We start from the raw sequence: 19,230 nt of genomic DNA, 5'->3' as shown, positions 1-19,230 counted from the left end.
AGACAGAGACAAGTTGATCCAGGAGACAGCATGATTCATGCAAGGGGGAGAGGTTGAGAAGATAGTACTGTCATGGAGTCCTCAGTCCGCCACTGGGCGACAGTGATGGTAGATTGGAAATTCTCTAGCATCATCACCTGTCCACCTTTGACCCCTTGTTACCCCTTCACCCTTGCCCACCAGTCTAACTCCTCTGTCTCCACTCCTCCCTTTGTCCCTCATAGGCAAAAGTGAGGACTGCAGATGCTGGAGATTAGAGTTGAGAGTGTGGTGCTGGAAAAGCACAGCAGGTCAGGCTGCATTACTGTATCCGTTGCTCCCGATGCGGTCTCCTCTACATTGGGGAGACAGGATGCCTCCTCGCAGAGCGCTTCAGGGAAACATCTCCGGGATACCCGCACCAACCAACCCCACTGCCTCATAGCTGAACACTTCAACTCCCCTTTCCACTCTGCCGAGGACATGCAGGTCCTGGCCTCCTCCATTGTCACTCGCTCACCACCCGACACCTGGAGGAAGAACGCCTTATCTTTCACCTCCGGCATCCTCTAACCCCAGGGCATCAATGTGGTTTCACCAGTTGCCTCATTTCCCCTCCCCCCACCTTACCCCAGTTCCAACCTTCCAGCTCAGCACTGTCCCCATGACCTGTCCATCTTCCTTCCCACCTATCTGCTCCACCCTCCTCTCCGACCTATCACCTTTACCCCCACCTCCATCCACCTATTGCACTCTCAGCTATCTTACCCCCAGCCCCACTCCCGTCCCATTTATCTCGCTACTCTGGAGGCTCCCTGTCTCATTCCTGATGAAGGGCTTTTGCCCGAAACGTCGATTCTCCTGCTCCTCGGATGCTGCCTGACCTGCTGTGCTTTTCCAGGACTACCCTCTCGACCATTTGTCCCTCATGTTATCCCTCCTCCTCCCGTGCTATCCTTCCTAATTTGCAACCACCACCCCAGAACATTACTGCACCTCTCTCAAGCCCCTGTTTACCTCTCTCCCCCATCCTCACCACAGCACCCACCCTATCACAATCCCAGAATGCTTCCTCACCAATCCATTCTTGTATTCCGGTTTCCCATCGATCATTTTCATATTCTGAATTCTGTGAAGGGAATGAGAGCAGCAATCATTTACCTTTCCTGCCTCCAGTTTGACGCCAACAGGCAACCACACGGGACAAGTAGCACAGAACTGGACGGGCATTCGCGCCACTTCATTGTTGAGTAAAGCTGTCTCTACTCATTTAAACTGACAGCAAAGCTCCCTCTACACTGTCTCCACTCAAACACTCCCAGGGACAGGGACAGCACGGGGTTAGATACAGAGTAAAGCTCCCTCTGCACCGTCCCCCCATCAAACACTCCCAGGGACAGGGACAGCATGGGGTTAGATACAGAGTAAAGCTCCCTCTACACTGTCCCCCATTAAACACTCCCAGGACAGGGACAGCACGGGGTTAGATACAGAGTAAAGCTCCCTCTACACTGTCCCCCATTAAACACTCCCAGGACAGGGATAGCACATGGTTAGATACAGAGTAAAGCTCCCTCTACACTGTCCCCCATCAAACACTCCCAGGACAGGGACAGCACGGAGTTAGATACAGAGTAAAGCTCCCTGTACTGTTTATGACTGAACGTACTGTCCTGACATAGGATAATGCAGCTGATGATCGTACCTTGTTTTTGCAATATCCACTGGCATGGAGGCTGCGGTTGTCACAAGCCCACTGATCATACTGGCACAGAAATGGCACAGGATGTTATCACGGAAATAACCTGCGATCACAGGAGAAGATCACAATTCAAACTCAGAGTAAAGCAGAGGCACAGCGAGCTGAGTGACAGACCCTCTGGCCTGAAGGGTTTGAGATTGAGCCAGGGAGGGAGGGGTAAGGGGGAGACAGGGGGAAGGGAACAGGTTAAAGGGCGAACAGGAGAATCCAGACATGGAGCCATCTCACCTAAACCCAGCAGGAACTGCTTGGACTGGGAGTACGAGGCCAGCTGTGCTGCATTCACCACCACCGCTCGCGTCATCGTCGGGATACAGCCCTGGAGGGAGAGGAGGGGTGGGGGAGGGTAAGAGAACAAGGAAAGGCTGTGTTGCCGTGATCCACGAGTTGGCTCCAACACCAAAGACCTGCATTTGTGTAGCACCTCCCCGCACCCCAAAGCGTTTCCCGAGCAGGAGGAAGGCTGGGCGAGCTAATTTGGGCACAGTTGGCCCCCACACTGAGTGCTGCTGGGGCTGAGTGACAGGACTCCAGGGGAGTGCCCTTCCCGCCCTGTTTTACACCCACCGCCGAGGGTCGGCAGGGTCCTGCCAGAGAAGATAGCTCCGACAGTGTGGGCACTCTGTCGGCGGCGAGTGTCGGCCTGAAACACAGGCTGAATGAATGGCGCACAGCGCCATCGCCCCCACATCGCACCGCGCAGTCCCCCAGCGCAAGGACTCCGAAACGTGCGAAGAAAGGACAGAGGAGCAGCCAAATGCAGGCAGCTGGCACTAGCTCAGTTTGGTTGGGCCAGAGGGGCTGTTTCCAACTCTGTTGGCTGTGGTGATGTTGAACAGTGCAGCTGAACGGCCTAACATTGGCTCCTCTCACTTGGCCTTTTGTCCGACGGGCAATTTATTTCAGAGCGGGGCTGTGCTGCGGCTTACATTTGCGGTCAGCTTACCCTCCAGAGTGTGACGACCCCCTCCTCACGGGTAATTCGAATCAGTGCGTTAAATACGTTAGTGTAACCTCTCTGTTGGTCGACGGGTAACCTGCAGGAGAAAGGACGGCTTTCACGCTGGGGCCACTGTCCATCGCAAAACCCCGGCTGTAAAACTGGTCTCGATACAAACGCAACAAAGATTGTGGATAGGAAACCCCCTCTTTCTCATTGGAGGAGGAGTCAAGAACCAGGTGGGGGTGGAGGATGTGTGTGTATGAGAGTGACGGGGTGGGGAGAGGGGCAAGAAGAGAGGTGGCAGATTTAAAATAAAAGATGAAAGGTTAAGAGCAGGGTTCAGGAGAAATGTTGTCGGTCAGAGGGCGACTACAGTCTGGAACTCTCTGTCCGAAAGAGTGTTCAAGTCAAAGACTCTCATAATGTTTAAGTAATATTTGAGATAGATTCAGTTGCACTGCCGGGGCTACGGGTGAAAGGTGAGCAGTGGGAGGAGTGGCGACAGATCCTGGTTAACCAGATAAAGACCTGCCTGAATAACCTCCTACACTGTTAATGTCAATGATTCGACATATATGTAAAAAGGCAGCAACTGAGCTGGACACAGGTCCCTTGGAGGCCGAGATAGGATTAATATTGATGTGGATAAAGAAAACAGCAGCCATCACAGAATCATGTAGGCCCTTCAGTCCATAGAGTCTGCACTGAAAAACTATTCTGCATCTATACTAACCTCACTGCCTAATTGAATGTCACGACGATTCAAGCGGTCATCCACACTGTTTTGAAAGTTTGAGAGGTTATCCACCTCAGCTACCCTCCCGGGCTGACCCCCACCAGCTGCTGGGGAAACGTTAATTTCCTCAAGTCCCCTAGAAACCGCCTGCTCTTCACCTTAACATTATGCCACCTCATTATTGACTGAAGGGGAACAGCTGCTTCCTATCCACCCTGCCCATGCCCCTCGTAATGTTATATCCCTCTATCAGGATTTCCCCACCCCCCACCTTCGCTGCTCCAAAGAAAACAGCCCGAGCTTATCCAGCCTCTCTCCGTCGCTGAAACACTCCATCCCAGGCAATATCCCGGTGAACCTCCTGTGCACACCCCTCTCCCTGTGCAATCACATCCTCCCAAAAATGTGGGGACCAGAACTGACCAAAGCCTTTCTGCACTCCAACATCACCTCACCACGTTTATAACCTGTGCCATAAATGACAAAGGCAAGTGTGCTGTTTGCCTTCTTGACCTGCCGCGCCACCTTCAGGGGTCTGTGGGTACGCTCCCCAAGATCCCTCCGAGCTTCCTAGTGCCATTCATTCAGTACTCCCATGTCTTGTTATTTATTCCAAAGTGCACCACCTCAGACCTTTCAGGGTTCAGGCTTCAGTTCTATCTATTAATGGTCTGGCTGATTCGCCTGCCCGCCAACACCTTCCTCCCACCCGGCCAATCATTATGCCACCTGATGTTAGCCAAGCGTCTGGTGTCTTCCTTCCCAGTGCAAAGTCACAGCAGAGGAGCTACATCAATTCCATCTTCCAGCCCAAACTCCAAAGTCACCTGAGGGTCCAGTCACAGATTCATACAGCACGGAAACAGACCCTTCGGTCCTACTCGTCCATGCTGACCAAGTTTCCCAAACTAAACTAGTCCCACCCTGCTTGTGTTTGGTCAAACCCCTCTAAACGTTTCCTGTCCATGTACTTGTCCAACTGTCTTTAACATTAAAAATCACACAACACCAGGTGATTTTTAACTTTGTACACCCCAGTCCAACACCGGCATCTCCGAATCATGTCTTTAACATTGTAACTGTACCTGCATCCACCACTTCCTCAGGAAGTTCATCCCACACATGCATCAGCCTCTGTGGGAAAAGTTCCTTTTCAATCTTTCTCCTCTCACCTTAAAAATATGGCCCCCTAGTTTTGAATTCCCGCACCTTAGGGGAAAAAGACCTTTACTACCTACGCCCCTTGTGATTTTATAAACCTCAACAAGCTCATCCCTCAATCGTCTACAGTCCAGTAGAAAAACATGTCCCAGCCTGTTTTTTTATAACGCAAACCCTCCAATCACAGTAACGTCCTGGTAAATCCTTTCCAAACCCTCTCCAGTTTAATAATACCCTTCCCTATAGCAGAGCGACTGAAACTGGACACAGTTACTCCAGAACAGACCTCACCAAAATCCTGTACAACCTCAACATAACGTCCCAACTCAATGGTCTGAGCAACGAAGGTAAGCGTGATAAATATCTTCCTAACCACTCTGTCTACACATGATGCAAATCACAAAGAACTATGTACCTGAACCCCTATGTTTCTCTGTTCGATAACACTCCCCAGGGCCCTACCACTTACTGTCTTAGTCCTGGCCTTGATCATTTTACCAAAATGCAATACCTTGCATTTTTATCCAAATTAAACTTCCACCCACCATTTCTCAGCTGGTTGGCCCAATCGATCAAGATCCTGCTGTACCCTCAGTTAACCTCCTTCACTGCCCACTAGACCACTAATCTCGGTCAATTGTAATTTTGAATGTACTCTGGCGATTACAATCTCCAGCTCAGGGAGAACAGCATCGACACGATCAAACTGAAAACGGAAAAGTACTGGAAATCAGAAACAGAAACGGAAATTGCTGGAAAAGCTCAGCAGGTCTGGCGGCATCTGTGGAGAGAGGTCAGAGTTAACGTCTCTTTGAGGAAGGGTCACTGGGTCTGAAATGTTAACTCTGATTTCTCTCCACAGATGCCATCAGACCTGCTGAGCTTTTCCAGCAATTTCTGTTGTTTTTTTTTGTTTTTACTTGACGAAGCTCTGTAATATTTTTAGAGGGACCAGCTCTCAATCCCTACATTCCAGGGATTATGGGACCGTTCTGCTTGACCATCCTCAGTGGCCATATTGTCCCTGGAGAGTCTACCAGTCACCTTGTGTCTATTCTGTCTGATTAGTGGAGACAGCTTTTCTTCATTGCCTCCAGACCCACAGATGACTCTTAACTGCCCTCTGGGTAGTTAGGGACGGGCAGTAAATGCTGAGCTAGCCAGCAACACCCTCGTCCTGTGAATGAATAAAGGCATGTTTCTTTCTGCAGCACTGCTGAGGGACTACCCGCCGGCCGCCTCTGCCTCTGCCAATGTCCTGCCCAGTGACGGACGCTGCCTGACCCACTGCCCCAGCCGCGGCACCCGCCTACCCACCTGCCGTCGGCTGTCATCCTGATGAGCGAGACCTCGGCTGGCGTCCCCACGAAGGCTCCGATGGCTCCTGCTGTCATGCCGATCAGCGCCTTCAGCAGGAAGTTGGGCGGCGTCCCATCGGCTTTGGTGAGCTTCTCGAAGAGCACGGTGTAGATCCCCAGCCGGGTGGTCGTGTAGGTGGCCTGGCGCAGCAGGCCAGCTGAGAGGCTGCAGCCGCCAACCGGGGGAGGGGGGGGTACAGGGAGAGTATGACCGGGTGAGGGGTGGGGGTGGGGGCGGGGGGGGGAGAAGAGAAGAGGGAGAGGGGCACAGGGAGAGTGTGACCAGGAGGAAGGGGGTGGGGTGAGGTGAGGAGGGAGAGAGAGGGGCGGGGGGTACAGGGAGAGTGTGACCAGGAGGAAGGGGGTGGGGTGAGGTGAGGAGGGAGAGAGAGAGAGGGGCAGGGGGTACATGGAGAGAGTAACGGGGGGAGAGAAAGAAGGGGGTGGAGGAGAGAGAGAGAGAGAGAGAGAGAGAGGAGCGGGGGGGGGTGCAGAGTGTGTGTGACCGGGGGGAGGGCGGGGAAAGAGAAGGGGGGTGAGACAAAAGGGGAGGGGGGCAGGAGAGAGGGTGTGGGGAAAGGGGGTGGGTGGGGAAAGGGTGTAGGGTGAGAGGGGGGCAGGGAAGGGGGAGGAACAGCATGTTCTGATTTTACTGCTCAGACAAAATGACAACGTTCACGTAAGAAGAACACAGCACATGGCAAAGCAAGGACAGAGCAGCTCTCAAAAAGAGCACACTTTACAGGTGGGAGGTACGAGAGGTATAACCTTGTGTTCTCCTGGTCAGTAGGGGACCTTCTGCCTCTGGTGTTAGGTCTGGACAATCTCAGACTGGATTACAGCGCGCGTCAGACTCAGTTATGAGTAGATGGCCCTGCCATTAGAGACTGGGAGGCAGGCTCTTCCCACCCTATCTCTTGCAAAAATGCCATCCCGTATTCCCAATTCCTCCGCCTCCGCCGTATCTGCTCCCAGGAGGACCAGTTCCACCATAGAACACACTAGATGGCCTCCTTCTTTAGAGACCGCAATTTCCCTTCCCACGTGGTTAAAGATGCCCTCCAACGCATCTCATCCACATCCCGCACCTCCGCCCTCAGACCCAACCCCTCCAACCGTAACAAGGACAGAACGCCCCTGGTGCTCACCTTCCACCCTACCAACCTTCGCATAAATCAAATCATCCGCCGACATTTCGGCCACCTCCAAACAGACCCCACCACCAGGGATATATTTCCCTCCCCACCCCTCTCCGCCTTCCGCAAAGACCGTTCCCTCCGTGACTACCTGGTCAGGTCCACGCCCCCCTACGATCCACCCTCCCATCCTGGCACTTTCCCCTGCCACCGCAGGAACTGTAAAACCTGCGCCCACACCTCTTCCCTCACCTCCATCCAAGGCCCTAAAGGAGCCTTCCACATCCATCAAAGTTTTACCTGCACATCCACTAATATCATTTATTGTATCCGTTGCTCCCGATGCGGTCTCCTCTACATCGGGGAGACTGGGCGCCTCCTAGCAGAGTGCTTTAGGGAACATCTCCAGGACACCCACACCAATCAACCACACCGCCCCGTGGCCCAACATTTCAACTCCCCCTCCCACTCTGCCGAGGACATGGAGGTCCTGGGCCTCCTTCACCGCTGCTCCCTCACCACCAGACGCCTGGAGGAAGAACACCTCATCTTCCGCCTCGGAACACTTCAACCCCAGGGCATCAATGTGGATTTCAACAGCTTCCTCATTTCCCCTTCCCCCACCTCATCCTAGTTTCTAACTTCCAGCTCAACACTGTCCCCTTGACTTGTCCGGACTTGTCTGACCTGCCCATCTCCTTTTCCACCTATCCACTCCACCCTCTCCTCCCTGACCTATCACCTTCATCTCCTTCCCCACTGACCTATTGTACTCTATGCCACTCTCTCCCCACCCCCACCCTCCTCTAGCTTATCTCTCCACGCTTCAGGCTCTCTGCCTTTATTCCGGATGAAGGGCTTTTGCCCGAAACGTCGATTTTGCCGGTCCTCGGATTTTGCCTGTCCTCGGATGCTGCCTGAACTGCTGTGCTCTTCCAGCACCACTAATCCAGAATCTGGTTTCCAGCATCTGCAGTCATTGTTTTTACCTCAAGCAAAATGACTCCTGTTCCCCCTCCTGCTGCACCAGCTCCCCCTGGCCTGGTGGGACTGTAGCCATGTGGCACAAACTGGGAAAACCCAGAGCTCACACGGCAATGCCGAGGAAGGTGAGTGATCCCCGTCTCGGCAACTGGCCTCAGTTCGCTGGGCGAAGGGGGGGGGGGGGGGGGTGGTGGTGTGGACTTGTGATGGAGAGGGAACAGGGAAAGGAGAGGTGTGAGCCACAGCTTCCTGACGTGGCGCAGGGATCTTGCTTTGCATTAATCCTGTCCTTGGCAAGGTGTCCCAGGCAGGATTACTTACCCTGTGTAGATTCCGGTGACCCCCTCGGCCTTCAGAATATTGGTCAGGGCGTGGAAGCTGGTCTTGTACTCCTTTGTGCGTGCCCCTTGGCCACTCAACTGCATTCGGTTCTTCACCAGGTCCAAGGGCTGGACAAAGAAGGTGGCACCCATCCTGAAAGAGAAAACCCAGTTCTGGTTCAGTCTGGTTTCCAAGCCTGGGGCGGGCAGGGTGTTAGACGCCCCAGAAAGAGATGCAAGAGTGCTGGCCAGTGAAACATACTCCTGTGTGGGGTGTCCTGTCAGATTATTAGGGCCTGAGCAGACCAGCAATGATTAAAATCTTACTTCCATCTCAGGCACTGACACAAAGCTTTATGCACAGACTGCCTACAGTGTGGAAGCAGGACCTTTGACTTAGTCCCCCACCCCATCCCTGCGTTCCCCATGACTAACCCACCCAGCCTACACGTCCCTGAGCACTATGGGCATTTCAGCACGGCCAATTCACCTGAACCTGTACATCTTTGGACTGTAGGATTAAACCCACACAGACACTGGGAGAAGGTGCAAACTCCACACAGCCAGTCGGCTGAAAGTGGGGCTGAACCCGGATCCCTGGTGCTGTGAGGCAGCAGTGCCAACCGCTGAGCCACCGTGCCATTAATGCAGCCTTGACTTTATCAGACACCCTTGTTGATAGGATTGCCAAGTGGGACAACAGGCCAAGTGGGGAAAGGTGCTAAGGTAACATGACCATGGGAAAGTGCTGTCCTCAGTGACAAATCTTGCAGGAAAAAGAGAAGCTGAGACCTTGGCAGCGTCTGTGGGAATTGCTTGTGTTTAAGAAACACAGGATTACGGGGTCTCAGCCCTTTTCACTAGGTGGCATGGTGGCTCAGTGATTAGCACTGCTGCCTTACTGTATCAGGGACCTGGGTTCAATTCCAGCCTCAGGCTGTGTGGAGTTTGCACATACTCCCAGTGTCTGTGTGGGTTTCCTCCGGGTGCTCCGGCTTCCTCCCACAGTCCAAAGGTCAGGTGAATTGGCTACGCTAAATTGCCCGTAGTGTTAGATGAAGGGGGTAAATGTAGGGGCATGGGTGGGTTGCCCTTCAGCGGGTCGGTGTGGACTTGTTGGGCCGAAGGGCCTGTTTCCACACTGTAAGTAATCTAATCAGAACAGGCCCTTTGGCCCACGATGTTGTGCTGAGGTTTAATCCTAATGCAAATAAAATAACTTAACCTACCCACCCCTCAACTCACTGCTATCCACGAGCATGTCCAGCAGTCGCTTAAATGTCCCCAATGACTCTACTTCCGCCACCACCACTGACATTTAATTTAAAATGTGAGAGATCCAAAGAACAGCGGGGGAAGAAGCTGTTCTTGAAGCTGTCGGTACGCGTGTTTAAGCTTTTGTATCTTCTGCCTGACTGAAGGGGTTGGGAGAGATTCTAACCGGGCTGCGAGAGGTCTTTGATGGTGTCGGCTGCCTTCTCGAGGCAGTGGGAAGTGTAGATGGAGTCAATAGATGGAAGGTTGGTTTGTGTAATGGACTGGGCTGTGTTCACTGCTCTCTGTAGTTTCTTACTGTCCTGGGTACCACGCCGAGATGCATCCAGACAGAATGCTTTCTAAGGTGCACCTATAACACGTGGAAAGTGTCTTTACGGACATGCTGAATTTCCTTAGCTTCCTGTAGAGTTTTCTTGACTGTCTTTATCGACGTGGGTGGACCGGGATAGGTCATTGGTGGACACCCACTCTCGACCAGCTCCCCCTCAGCCCCGGCGATAGACAGGAGACGCCACCACTCACTGAGGGGGAGATCGTTCTGTTTCCCAGTACAATAGAGGATTGTGGGACTGAACGTGTGACAGAGGGATGGGGTGGAGGGGGTCGGAGTGGGTGGGAGGATTTGAAAGCGAGGGTGTGAATTTTACACAAATCTGTCCCTGGTCAGGGGAAACGCGAGTCAAATACAGCTGCTACCCAAGTACCTAGCCTCCCTGCCAACAGCAGAGCTCAGAGAGTGGGTCATCCCACTCAAGGAAGCAGCCTGGCTGGGCGGGTGCATCAGAAGAGGGTCCAGGGAAACGAGACGCTGATGAATCCTGAACCTTCTCAGCTGCTCCAGCCAAAGCAGCAGACTGCGATGCTGGAGCTGGGGGGGGGGATGTGCGTGCTCCTGAGCAATTCCATGTTTAACACGGAGCTGACTGCAATAATAGGAACCAGTGCCTCGTGTGTTGGCATGTAGCCTACGCAAGGGCATGGAGTGAGGTCAGGTGCTGAACACTAAACGCTCCACTAAAGACAATAAAACACCAGCAATCTGACCAATTCGATGCCTCATGGCGAACATTGCAAAACTACAGTGTCATCAAATAGCCTCAAGGTCTCATCACTATGGAGGGAGGGGGGGAGAGAGAGAAAGAGGGACACCACGTTAACCTCCGACACAGATTTGGACTGGCCTTGGTTTGAGCATGGTGCCCAGGTGTGGAATGGCAGGAGCAGGGGCCAGCTATACCAACTCCGAACTTAAAACAGCTCCCTTACCCAGAGAAGCTCAGAGAGGCTGAGTCACTGTCACGCAGAGGCATGTCGGCTGAAGGGGAGCGATTTTGTTCAAGACTGTTAAAGTGAATCAAAGCACTGGGTAGGCAAGTTATTCCAACTTGATCAGGCTTTCATCCCTTTATTCGTCCATGGCACGTGGGTGGGGCTAACAAAGGCCAGTGCTCGTTGCTTGCCCCCAATGCCCTTTAACAGAGAAGCTTACAGGGCCATTTCGCTGGGCAGCTAGAGTCACATGCAGGGCACATTGAGTAAGATCTTTCCCTATGGGACATCAGGGGACCAGATGGGTTTGACAACAATCGATGGTCACCATCGCTTTCAATTCCAGATTTTTAAAACTGGATTTTCCAACAGCACTATCCTCGGCGTCCAGATTACCAGCCTTCAGCAGTCCTCAGCAATGACTCCAACCCCATGAAGTCTCACGGCAGCAGGTCAATTGGGGCTGATTACCACGTACTGGCCCTCTTTAGCAGAAGTCTCAGTGTTCCTCCAAGTGAAGCAGTGCTTAGAGATTGCGTGGAGCGTTCCAATGTAACAGGGCAGGGGGAGATTCATCGCCCCATCACCCAGAGTGGCTCAACAGCACGAATATCGAGCTGAGAGACTGGATGTGAGGTGGGTGGTGAGGGAACCGTACAGGAAAACATCCTTGACCTCCTCCTCACTAACCTGCCTGCCTGCTGCAGAAGCATCGAGCTGTGACAATCTCGGTAAGAGTGATCATTACCCAGTCAGAGTTCTAGAGGTGTACAGCACGGAAACAGACCCTTCGGTCCACCCTGGCCTGATATCCAAAATTAACCGAGTCCCACTGGCCTCGAAATCCCTCTAAACCCTTCCTATTCATATACCCATCCAGATGACTTTTAAAAGCTATAATTGTACCAGCCTCCACCACTTCCTCAGGCAGCTCATTCCATACACGCACCCCCCTGTGTGTGGAAAAAGCTGCCCCTCAGCTCCATTTCAAATCTTTCCCCTCTCACCTTATACCTATGCCCTCCGGTTTTGGACTCCCCCACCCCAGGGAAAATACACTGTCTATTTACCCTATCCGTGCCCCTCATGATTTTATAAGCTTCTCTGGGGTCACCCCCTCCGAAGCTCCTGGGGAGATAGCCCCTGTGAAGGGCATCTCCTGATGTTTATTCCACAGTGCAGGAGCTGAAGGGAGGCCTGTGAATCCAGAGTCCGGAGGGAAACTGGAGGGTCACGAAGTCCTGTACCTGGGGGAGGAACACCAAGGAGAAACCAGAGTGAACACCAGCGAGTCAAACTTTACATTTCTTCTCGATGTCGATGAAGTTTTGTTTAAAAATGTGAATTGAAATTGATTGGCACCACATCCACAAGCATCACCTCCCTCCATCACCGACGCTCAGTAGCAGCAGCCCGTACAAGATGCACTGCAGCAACTCACCAAGACTCCTCCAACAGCACCTACCAAACCCACCACCACCGGCAACATATTCCATCCCCCTTTCTTCCTCGAAGATGCTGCTAAAACCCACCTGACATAGCTTCGGCCACTCCTTCCTAACATCTACTCCAACGGATTGCCTCCTGTCTTTTATCCAGTTCCTCTCCCAAAGTGCGCCATTAAGGCACTCTTGTTTGAGAATTTAGATGGCCAATCAGTTCTCCAAGCCTGCTCCGCCCATTGTAGATCATGACTGATCATCTGCCTCTGTGGCATTTTAATGCATTGTAACTCAGCAACCTGCTGAGTTTCTCCAGCTCTTTGCAACTGTTGAAGACATTTTTACTCCCGCGTTCAAATCCTCTTGCGATGAAGGCCCACACTATATCTGCTCTTTTAATGGACTTGCTGCACCTGGAACATCAGCTTTCAGTGATTTGTTCACCAGGACACCAAGGTTCCTTAAACACCAATACTTTCCAACCTCTCACCAATTTTGATGCTTAAAATGTGCAACTTTTACAAAACGAATTGCATCTTTCACGTCCTGCAGACATTCCAATGCACTTTACAGATCTAATAAAGCTTTTTTTTATTGAAATGTAGACATTATTGTAATGCAGGATATGTAGCAGTTTGCAATCAGAAATATAACATTTGTTTAACATGAGGATATATTTTTGCCCAGGATAAGAACTCCCCACTTTGTCTTCAGAGTGTAAGAGCATAGAATTTTTCCAGAGGTTAGTGGAACCTCAGTCTGACCTCTCATTAGAGATACCACTAACTGTACTTGGAGTGCCAACCGCATCAAATGTCTGTGGGTCTTGAGCCCACTAGTTAACTGAAATACTTCCAGACGCCACCGTGCGGCACATTTCACTTCCCCACTTAGTAACCTTTCCAAAGCAAAAGGTGCTCCTTATGAACAGCAGACTGGGAACAAGACAAATATGATTGCACCCTTAAGACAGAATAATTTTCACACAAAACCCCTGCTGCACACAAAAACTGATTGAGACACCGGTGCAAGGGTAATTAATTTTAAAATAAAGCCAAATTATTAGTTCATACCCCTTCTGCTTAAGGCAGTCCCAAAATTGTCAGTGCACATCTTAGACGGGTCCCTCAGGAATGAAGATGACACTCTTCCATTGGGGAGTTGTGGGTTCTGAGGTGACAGAACAGTCCAATTTTGGATCCTCACACCCTGCAGCAAATGGGGGCAGAAGAGGAGGTGCTGTGTGGGATGCCCTGACTTCCACATCTTAATGTGCAGACAGCACACACACACAGACCTAGCAAAAAAACGAATTCTTAACGTCTATCGTTTCAGTATGCATATAAGGGCAACGCTAAATCAGATTAAAGTCATGATGATTACACGTTAAACAGTTGAAAATAGAAACAGATCAAAATCTGAGCTCAGAACCCTTGTTTACATGTCAACCAGTAAAATAAGAGCCAGTGTTATAACTCTACATGCTTCTGCCTCGTACTAAAGCAGCAGAAGCAAAAGCAGATTGAGTCCATTCGCTCGTTACATTTAAAACAGTGAAACTTTTGACAGGCAATGCATGCAGCTGAAGGAGAGTCAGAGCATGAGTGCACTTGCTTTGCTCAGCAATGGGGCAAACTCAGGGAAACATTACAGTCGGCCACCAGCCCATGCGGCTGCCAAGGGCAAGACCGACATTTCAACCGAAAATAAACCTTCTTTAAATGCCGTTTCGAGCGGCCAGCGGCGGTTATTTCAAGACGGCGGTTGATTCAATGTCAGGTTACGTTACCCCGCTAGGCCCCCGAAGAGGAATTTGATGGATTTGGGGGAGGTCCGGGCCTTCCCCCCAGCTTTCTCCGGCGCCATCTTTCACCAAGGTGACTCCGCGGTGCGCGGCGTGCGCGTGGCCGCAACGGCGTGCGCGTTCACACGAGGGAGGCGCTGCGCATGCGCCGGAGTGGGCGGGGCCGACTGCCGCCTCCGCCTCCGCCTCCCACCCCCGGAGGGGCGTGGTCCGATACCAACGCATGCGTACTCTCATCGTGCGCCGTGGCTCAATGGGCTAGCGCTTCCGCCTGCGATTCAAAGGTTGGTGGGTTCGAGTCCGGCTCCCGCCGAGGAAACCTGGCGTCCCAAGTCTGACGCTCGTAGTTTATATGTTCAGCCTCGTGCTTTTACCTATACAGGATCTTCTTTTTAATCACCAACACCATTGTTAAATTATTCTGACCTCTCTCTGTAATACTGCATTTTGTTTATAGGAATCCCTGCAGGATGGAAGCGGGCCATTCAGCCCATAAAAATCCACACAGATGCACTGGAGAACATCCCATCCAAACCCACACCCATGCATTTTCCATGGCTAACCCACCTAGCTTACACACTAAGCACAGCCAATCCACTCTAACCTGCACATCTTTGGACGGTGGGAGGAAACCAGAGCACCCAGAGAAAACCCATGTGGGCACGGGGTTTGGGGGGGGTGGGGGGTGGGGTAAGAATGTGCAAACTGCAGACAATCACCTGCCAAAGGTGGAATTGAGCCCAGGTCCCTAGTAATGCGAGACAGCATTGCTAACCACTGAGCTACTGTGTTCTACCACACTGTGTTCTCCCCGTGTCTGCGTGGGTTTCCTCCGGGTGCTCCGGTTTCCTCCCACAGTCCAAAGATGTGCAGGTCAGGTGAATTGGCCGTGCTAAATTGCCCATAGTGTTACGTAAGGGGTAAATGTAGGGGTATGGGTGGGTTGCGCTTCGGCGGGTCGGTGTGGACTTGTTGGGCCGAAGGGCCTGTTTCCACACTGTAATGTAATGTAATCTAATCTAATGTACTTTGTATGGCACAATCAGCCTGGACAGCACACAAAACACTTTTCACTATTATCTCGAGACATAGAACAAAGAAAATTTACAAACCAGGAACAGGCCCTTCGGCCCTCCAAGCCTGAGCGGATCCAAAAGTACTATCTAAACCTGTCAGTCAATTCCTAAGTATCTGTATCCCTCTGCTCCCCACCTACTCATGCATTTATCCAGACACATCTTAAATGAATCTCCCGTGCCTGCCTCTACCATCCCCGCTGGCAACGCGTTCCAAACGCCCACCACCCTCTGTGTAAAGTACTTGCCGCATGTATCCCCTTAAACTCACCTTGAATGCGTGACCTCTCATTATTGAATCCCTCACCCTGGGAAAAAGCTTGTCTCTATCCACCGTGTCTATACCCTTCATGATTTTATAAACCTCAATCAGGTCCCCCCTCAATCTCCTTTTTTCTAATGAAAACAATCCTAACCTACTCAACCTCTCTTCATAGCTAGCACCTTCCATACCAGGCAACGTCCTCGTAAACCTTCTCTGCACCTTCTCCATAGTGTCCACATCCTTTTGGTAATGTGGCCACCAGAACTGTACACGTATTCTAAATGCAGCCGAACCAAAGTCTTGTACAATGTTAAAATGACCTGCCAGCTCTTATACTCAATACCCCGTCCAATGAAGGCAAGCATACTATATGCCTTCTTGACCACTCTATCCACCTGTGCAGCAACCTTCAGGGTACAATGGACCTGCACGCCCAGATCTCTCTGCTCATCAACTTTTCCCAAGGCTCTTCCATTTATTGTATAATTCACTCTAGAATTAGTCTTGCCTAAATGCATCACCCCACATTTGTCTGGATTGAAATCCATCTGCCACTTTTCCACCCAATTCTCCAGTCTATCTATATCCTCCTGTGTTCTCTGACAGTCCCTTATGCTTTCTGCTACTCCACCAATCTTCGTGTCATCTGCAAACTTGCTGATCATACCAACAGTGCCCTCTTCCAGATCATTAGTGTATATCACAAACAACAGTGGCCCCAATACTGACCCCTGTGGAACTTTCCTCATTCCTGAAGAAGGGCTTATGCCTGAAACGTCGGATCTCCTGTTCCTTGGATGCTGCCTGACCTGCTGCGCTTTTCCAGCAACACATTTTCAGCTCTGATCTCCAGCATCTGCAGTACTCACTTTCTCCCTGTGGAACACCACTGGTCACCTTTCTCCATTTCAAGAAACTCCCTTCAACTACTACTCTCTGTCTCCTGTTGCTCAACCAGTCCTTTATCCACCTGGCTAGAACACCCTGCATAACAGATGACTTCACTTTCTCCATTAGTCTACCATAGGGAACCTTATCAAACGCCTTACTAAAGTCCATGTATATGACATCAACAGCCCTTCCTTCATCTATCAACTTGGTCACTTCCTCAAAGAACTCTATTAAGTTGGTAAGGCACGATCTCCCCCACACAAAACCATGTGCCTATCACTGATAAGCCCATTCTTTGCTAAATATAAATAGATCCTATCCCTCAGTACCTTCTCCAGCAACTTTCCCATCACTGACATCAGGCTCACTGGTCTGTAGTTACCCGGAATATCCCTACTACCCTTCTTGTACAGGGGGTCAACATGAGCAACCCTCCAGCTCCCCCGCACCTCACCTGTATTTAAGGATGCCCCAAAGCTATCTGTCAGGGCCCCAGCTATTTCCTCTCTCGCCTCCCTCAGCAACCTGGGATAGATCCCATCCGGTCCTGGGGATTTGTCCACCTTCATAACCTCTAGCCTACCCAACACATCTTCCCTCCTTATGTCAACATGATCCAGACTAATCAAACTTCTATCTCTAATCTCAGCATTCATCATTTCCCTCTCCTCAGTGAACACCGATGCAAAATAATCATTCAGAATCTCACCCATTCTCTCTGGTTCGGCACACAGCCTTCCTTCATTATCCTTTAGTGGACCAATCCTTTCTCTAGTTACCCGCTTGCTTCTTATATAAGAATAAAATGCTTTGGGATTCTCCTTAATTCTGCTCACTAAAGCTATTTCATGACCCCTTTTAGCCCGCTTGATTCCTCTTTTAAGACTTGTTCTACTCTCAAGATATTCCTCCAGGGCCCGTTCTGTTCCTAGCTGCCTGGACCTTATGTACGCTTCCCTTTTCCTCTTGGCTAGTCGTACAATTTCTCCTGTCATCCACGGTTCATGAATCTTGCCCTTCCTATCCTTTGCCTTCAACGGGACATGCCTATCCTGCGCTATCTTTAACCTATCTTTGAAAGCCTCCCACATATCAAATGTGGACTGCCCTTCAAATAGCTGGATCCAATCCACATTTCCCAGCTCCTGCCTAATTTTGATATAATTGGCCTTGGCCCAGTTGAGCACTCTTCCCTTAGGACCCACTCTCATCTTTGTCTACGAGTATTCTAAAACTTATAGAATTGTGGTCACTGTTCCCAAAGAAATCCCCCAGCACAACTTCTACCACCTGGCCTGGCTCATTCCCCAGTACCAGGTCCTATATGGCCCCTTCCCTATTGACACGCTGCTTTAGAAAACTCTCCTGGACGCTTCTTACAAATTCTACCCCAAAACGACCTCTGACGTTAAGTGTATCCCAGTCAACGTTGGGAAAATTAAAATCTCCCATCACCACCACCCTGTTGCCTCTACATCTTCCCATAATCTGTTTACCTATTTGTTCTTCCAGCTCATGCTCACTGTTGGGAGACTTGTGTTACAGCCCCAACAATGTAACTGCACCCTTCTTAGTTCTCAGCTCCACCCATAATGCCTCACTACTCAAGCCCTCCATCGTGCCCTCCTTTAGCACAGCAGTGATATCATCCCTGATCAGCAATGCAACACCTCCCCCCCCCCCCCCTTTTACAGGGGGGAATCCCTGAGGTGGAGGGGGGAGTACGTTAGTATTTACAGAGTGGGTTCCCGAGGGGAGGGGGAGTGTGTCAATATTTACAGGGGGGGTCCCCAGGGGGAGGGGAGTGTGTCAGTATTTACGGGGGTATCCCTGAGGTGGAGGGGGGAGTATGTCAGTATTTACAGGGTGGGTTCCCGAGGGGAGCGGGGAGTGTGTCAGTATATACGGGGGGGTCCCTGATGGGAGGGGGGGAGCGTGTCAGTATTTACAGGGGGGTCCTCAAGGGGAGGGGGGAGTGAGTCAGTATTTACGGGGGCTCCTGAGGGGAGGGGGGAGTGTGTCACTATTTACAGGCGTTTCACCGAGGGGAGGGGGGAGTGTGTCAGTATTTACAGGGGGGACTCTGAGGGGAGGGGGGGAGCGTGTCAGTATTTACAGGGGGGTCCTCGAGGGGAGGGGGAGTGAGTCAGTATTTACGGGGGCTCCTGAGGGGAGGGGGGAGTATGTCAGTATTTACGGGGGGGTCCTGACGGGAGGGGGGATTGTATCAGTATTTACATGGGGTTCACCGAGGGGAGAGGGGAGTGTGTCAGTATTTACAGCGGGGTCCCGGGGGGGGGGGTGGGGAGAGGGGGGAGTGTGTCAGTATTTACATGGAGGTCCCCGGGGGAGGGGGGAGTGTGTCAGTATTTATGGGGGGATCTCTGAGGGGAGGGGGGAGTGTGTCAGTATTTTCAGGGGGGTCCCCGACGGGAGGGGGGACCCTGAGGGGAGGGGGGAGTGTGTCAGTATTTACAGGGGGAGTCACCCGAGGGGAGGGGGGAGTGTATCAGTACTTACAAGGGTGTCCCCTGGGGGGGAGGGGGGAGCGTGTCAGTATTTACAGGGGGGTCTTCGAGGGGAGGGGGAGTGAGTCAGTATTTACGGGGGCTCCTGAGGGGAGGGGGGAGTATGTCAGTATTTACGGGGGGGTCCTGACGGGAGGGGGGATTGTATCAGTATTTACATGGGGTTCACCGAGGGGAGAGGGGAGTGTGTCAGTATTTACAGCGGGGTCCCGGGGGGGGGGGGGGGGGGGGGAGAGGGGGGAGTGTGTCAGTATTTACAGAGGGTTCCCGAGGGGAGGGGGGAGTACATCAGTATTTA

General features: G+C 51.7%; 2 protein-coding genes across 3 annotated transcripts in view; one reads left to right on the top strand and one right to left on the bottom strand.

Annotated features, from left to right (window-relative positions):
• The window catches only part of slc25a11 (solute carrier family 25 member 11), a 25,102-nt gene extending 10,812 nt beyond the window's left edge, over positions 1-14,290 (bottom strand). Inside the window, exons 1-7 of one of the 2 annotated variants that reach the window (XM_087983020.1) lie at positions 14,158-14,290; positions 8,381-8,533; positions 5,899-6,105; positions 2,688-2,778; positions 1,970-2,060; positions 1,685-1,784; positions 1,057-1,108 (exon numbers count right to left, since the gene is read on the bottom strand). In XM_087983020.1, the coding sequence (XP_087839146.1) occupies positions 1,057-1,108; positions 1,685-1,784; positions 1,970-2,060; positions 2,688-2,778; positions 5,899-6,105; positions 8,381-8,533; positions 14,158-14,234 (771 nt within the window). In that variant the 5' untranslated portion in view covers positions 14,235-14,290. Of the gene's footprint in view, positions 1-1,056; positions 1,109-1,684; positions 1,785-1,969; positions 2,061-2,687; positions 2,779-5,898; positions 6,106-8,380; positions 8,534-13,441; positions 13,802-14,157 lie in introns of those variants that run through there. The other variant, XM_087983021.1, reaches the window with a different exon arrangement.
• Positions 14,122-19,230, top strand: part of LOC122547399 (E3 ubiquitin-protein ligase RNF144A-like) — a 30,161-nt gene continuing 25,052 nt past the window's right edge. Inside the window, exon 1 of the mRNA XM_087983022.1 lies at positions 14,122-14,245. The gene's annotated coding sequence lies outside the window, so the exon portion shown is untranslated. The remainder of the gene's footprint in view (positions 14,246-19,230) is intronic.

This window comes from Chiloscyllium plagiosum, unplaced genomic scaffold, assembly GCF_037043375.1.
Source record: "Chiloscyllium plagiosum isolate Xiang-an unplaced genomic scaffold, Cpla_swu_hap1 HiC_scaffold_44, whole genome shotgun sequence".
In the NCBI taxonomy this organism is placed as follows: domain Eukaryota; kingdom Metazoa; phylum Chordata; class Chondrichthyes; order Orectolobiformes; family Hemiscylliidae; genus Chiloscyllium; species Chiloscyllium plagiosum.
This window is presented reverse-complemented; position numbering and strand designations above follow the sequence as displayed.